Source organism: Ochotona princeps, chromosome 15 (genome assembly GCF_030435755.1).
Source record: "Ochotona princeps isolate mOchPri1 chromosome 15, mOchPri1.hap1, whole genome shotgun sequence".
Lineage (NCBI taxonomy): Eukaryota > Metazoa > Chordata > Mammalia > Lagomorpha > Ochotonidae > Ochotona > Ochotona princeps.
Window position 1 is genome coordinate 2,768,140 of NC_080846.1, and position 4,056 is coordinate 2,772,195.

Below are 4,056 nucleotides of genomic sequence, written 5' to 3' on the forward strand. Positions count from 1 at the left end.
GGAGGCAGGTGGCCAGGCCGTGGCCAGGCAGGGGAGGTGCGGCTGCTGCACGTCACCTCCGGGGGCCGGGCCTCGGCCGCGCCGCGCGCTCCGGAGCGGGCGGTCTCCATGGCAACCCGCGGGGCCTCTGCACGGCCAGCCCGCCTCGGCCGCCCCTGCGCCGGCCGCCCCTGCGCCGGCCCCGCCCGCACAAAGGCCGCGCCGTGACCCGCCCCGCTTCGGGCCCTGCACCTGCCGGACAGCGCCAAGCCGCCGTCGCCATCGCCGCCGCCCGGGCCGCGCGGATCGGGAAGCGCTGCTGGGCTGGCCGCCGCGGTGGACTAGTCGGCCACCTTGTCGCGAGCAGGCCATCTTGGTCGCGGCCTGCACGGCAGACAGACAGAGGCGCGGAGGAGGCCGTGGAGAGCTCAGGTACGCGCGCCCGCCGCCCCCGCCGGGCAGGTGCACAGCCCCCGTGGTTCTCCCCCTGGGAGGAGAGAGGGCCGGGGCTCCGAGCGCGCCAAGCCGCCCACGCGCTGCCCCTCCGCCCCCTCCTCCCACCGGAAACCTGAAAAAAACAAAAAACCCCAAACACCATTCTCCCCCATCCTTCAGGGTCCCGAGGCTGCCGAAGCCTTGTGAGAGGCTCGGAAGCAGCGGCACCTGCCCTGGGGGTCTGGGCTCGGAGTCGGCCCCCGGGCTCCCTGTGGGGCCTGCCAGTCCTGCTTCCCGGCGAGGCCTCTGCGCGCAGAGCCGTCGCCCCGGCCAGGGCCAGTATGGTGCAGCCTCAAACCTCCAAGGCCGAAGGCCCCGCCGCGGCAGCTGCCAGCGCCCCGATGGACGACGTGATCGACACCCTGACCTCACTGCGCCTCACCAACTCGGCGCTGAGGCGCGAGGCGTCCACGCTGCGCGCCGAGAAGGCTAACCTCACCAACATGCTGGAGAGCGTGATGGCCGAGCTGACCCTGCTGCGCACGCGGGCGCGCATCCCCGGCGCGCTGCAGGTCACGCCGCCCATCTCAGCCATCACCTCCAGCGGCTCGAGGCCCATGACCACGCCGCCCACCTCTCTGCCCGAGCCCTTCTCCGGGGACCCCGGCCAGCTGGCCGGCTTCCTGATGCAGATGGACAGGTTCATGATCTTCCAGGCCTCCCGCTTTCCCGGCGAGGCAGAGCGCGTGGCTTTCCTGGTGTCCCGACTGACGGGGGAGGCCGAGAAGTGGGCCATCCCGCACATGCAGCCCGACAGCCCTCTGCGAAACGACTACCAAGGCTTCCTGGCCGAGCTGCGCAGAACCTACAAGTCGCCGCTGCGCCACGCACGGCGCGCACAGAACCGCAAGACCTCGGCCTCCAACCGGGCGGTGCGTGAGCGGCAGCTGTTGTGCCGCCAGCTGGCCGCCACGGGCACGGGTCCCTGCCCGGTGCACCCAGCCTCTACCGGGGCCAGCCCAGCGCCGGCGCTGCCCTCGCGAGCACGGAACCTTTAAGCATCTGTTGCCACCACCACGCCGGTCGCATCGCAGCCGCCCGTGCCTAGCGCCCACTGTTGGCAGTGTAGAACTGTCTGATCACCAGTGACGCCCGTGTGTGAAGCCATCCCCTGCCGCCTCTCCTGCCCGGGTCCACCGGAGCTCATCTTTCCCTGGCTCTCACCTCGCTCTGCTTTCTGCTGCCAGGTGCTCGCTGGCACCTACTCCAAGCGCATGCCTACCCCTGCCCCCCCGTGTCACTTGCACCTGCCACCATTTCTGGGCACATGTGGCAACAATAAGGTTGGGTTCTGCTCCCTGGGCATCTTCCAGCCTGAGCCCTAGACAGCAGCTGCACCTTGGGTGTTCCTGGAGCGGGTCCCAGCCCTGCCATCAAGTGGCCCAGGAACCACCCTTGCCAAGAGTGTAGTCGTGGCATTTCTGTGTGTGGAGGGGCCTCACTCGGCAGGTGCGTTTCCAGTCCACTTCCCGCATGGCTGCCACAAGGAAGGACCAACCTGCCAGCGGAAAGGAGCCCTCCCCCGGAAGCCCCTGCGCTCACGCCTGGCTCCCACGTTGGCATCTGCTAGTGCCAGGAGTCTGGGGAACTGGCACCTGTGTGCTTAGGTCGCTGAGCTCTTGGGAGTCGCGGTCAGCCCCAGGCAGCCACTTCACGCACAGCCTTGGCCAAACAACTCCTGCGGACCCATGGCAGGCACTGGCCATGCCCTTGGCTGGCCTCTGTGTCCGGCAGGAAGCACCGCAGGCGGCCTGAGTGGTAAGCCTTGCTCCACTTGAAGCCTGCTTCCTTCTCCGTTCAGGTACTACGCGGCCTTTCCCTGGGACCCAGTACCCACACTGCCTCTGGGTCTCCAGGGACACCCCCTGCCCTGCCCTGCCCTGCCCTGCCTGAGCCGTGGTGCCCAGCGTTTGTCTAAGGAAACACTTGAAGCAGGTGGGGGGAGGAGGTGTCTGTCTGCGGTAGCCGGGGTCTTGGTGGGTTTTGTGACAGCACAGAACTGCAGCCTGCCCAGGTGCCGATGGAGTGACGGGACAGGACCGGTTCCGAGGGACTGTGCTGTACCTCCTGGAGTGGGCAGCCAAATGCTCCCTGCCTCTGGAGACGGCCAAGGGATCGCTTCCCAAGACTGGAGACTGAGACTTGGCCAAGCCCCTGACTCCTGCTGCGCCTGCTGTGTCTCAATGCCAAATGAGCCTTGTACGGGTGACCCCTGGGCCTGGGAGGGGACTGGACAGGCCTGGCCTGACTGTGGAGGGATCTCCCCCCTCTGCGTCCACCAAAGATGTGCCTGTGGAGGGGGTGGTCCCAGAAGCTGGCTCCTGGGACCCCCTCCTGCTCCTAGAGAGTTTCAGTGATGCTGGGGCAATGTCACCTTGCAAAGCCAAGGTCACGCAGTGACTGCCGGTGCTCGTGGGCCCTGCTACCTGCTGGTCTTCACCTCTCAGCCCGTTGCCCTGCTGAACAGCTGCCTGGAGACGGGCTTCAGGTCCCCCTGGACTCTGGCCATGGCCATTCAGGTGGGACCTTGGTGCTCATGAAGCAGAGCTCTCAGGGTGCGACCATGGCATTCGGTTCTCTTCCCTCTCCAGCAGCTATGCTGGGAAGACGTGGACCGGCCTGGGAGAGGTGCCCAGGGCTGAAAGGGCGCAGTGGTGCCTGCTTGCTTTCCCTGGGACACAGCCGTACCAGGGGAGGGTGCTAGCTTGGGAATGGGGCAGGCGTGTTGCCAAGCCGGCTCCACCCAGAGGAGTTTGTGCCAAGCTAGTCAGTAGGTGCTGTGCCTGGCAGTGCTGCTACACACTAGGGCCCCGAGCCTTGGCCACTCGGGCGGGCTTGGCCACCCTGCTGTGACCGTGCAACTGTCCAGGCTGTGTGTTCTGTCCTCCAGTGCCCCTTAACCTCCGTGGGCTGTTGACAAGAGCACTTGCTGGTTGTCTGTGACCTTCTTGATTGCTCCCGGCAGCTTTGGACCCTGGAGCAGATGAGAGAGGGTCAAGGGAGGCTCTCTGGGCTCCAGCGGGGGACCTGACAGCCCGAGCCCAAGGAAACAGCTGTGTCCCAGGCAGTCAAGGCGAGGTCAGAGCAGAGAAGGCCAGGGACTGGTGCTTGTTTTGGAGCTGTGGCCTAAGGGAACAGGTGTCACTCTATGAGGGGGACAGGTGACAGTGGTGTGTGATGTATGCAGGTTCCATGGCACTGACCACGTGTGCATGGCCCTGTCTGGTAACTTCCTCCAGGGGCAGGACAGGGCAGGGACCTGAGGAGGACTTAGCGTAGGAGCAAGAGTGTGGCCTTGGTACATTCCTCTTCCAGAAGCATTTCCGGGGAACTCTGAGGGTGCAGATTATGTGCCTCAGGTTGATGTGCAGCCAGTGAGGAGCCGTGGAAAGTGGCCTCACTGCTGTTTTGAACATGCACTTCTGTGCTCGGGGCAACAGCCCTCTACTCACCCCAGCCCGGGGGTCCCTAGCAGCTGGGACTCCGGCTGGAAGAGAAGCCAGCAAGCTAGACACAGGCTGGGGGCAGCCTAAGGAACAGGACCCCTCACCCTGCTTGGAGCCAAGTTCATGGCTGTGTGGG

General features: G+C 66.0%; 1 protein-coding gene across 1 annotated transcript; it reads left to right on the forward strand.

Annotated features, from left to right (window-relative positions):
• The first annotated feature begins 728 nt into the window (after positions 1-728).
• RTL6 (retrotransposon Gag like 6) lies at positions 729-1,613 on the forward strand. Its single transcript, XM_004589434.2, has one exon. It carries the CDS (start codon positions 756-758, stop codon positions 1,470-1,472), a length of 717 nt encoding a protein of 238 aa, XP_004589491.1. The 5' UTR covers positions 729-755; the 3' UTR covers positions 1,473-1,613.
• The last annotated feature ends 2,443 nt before the right edge of the window (positions 1,614-4,056 follow it).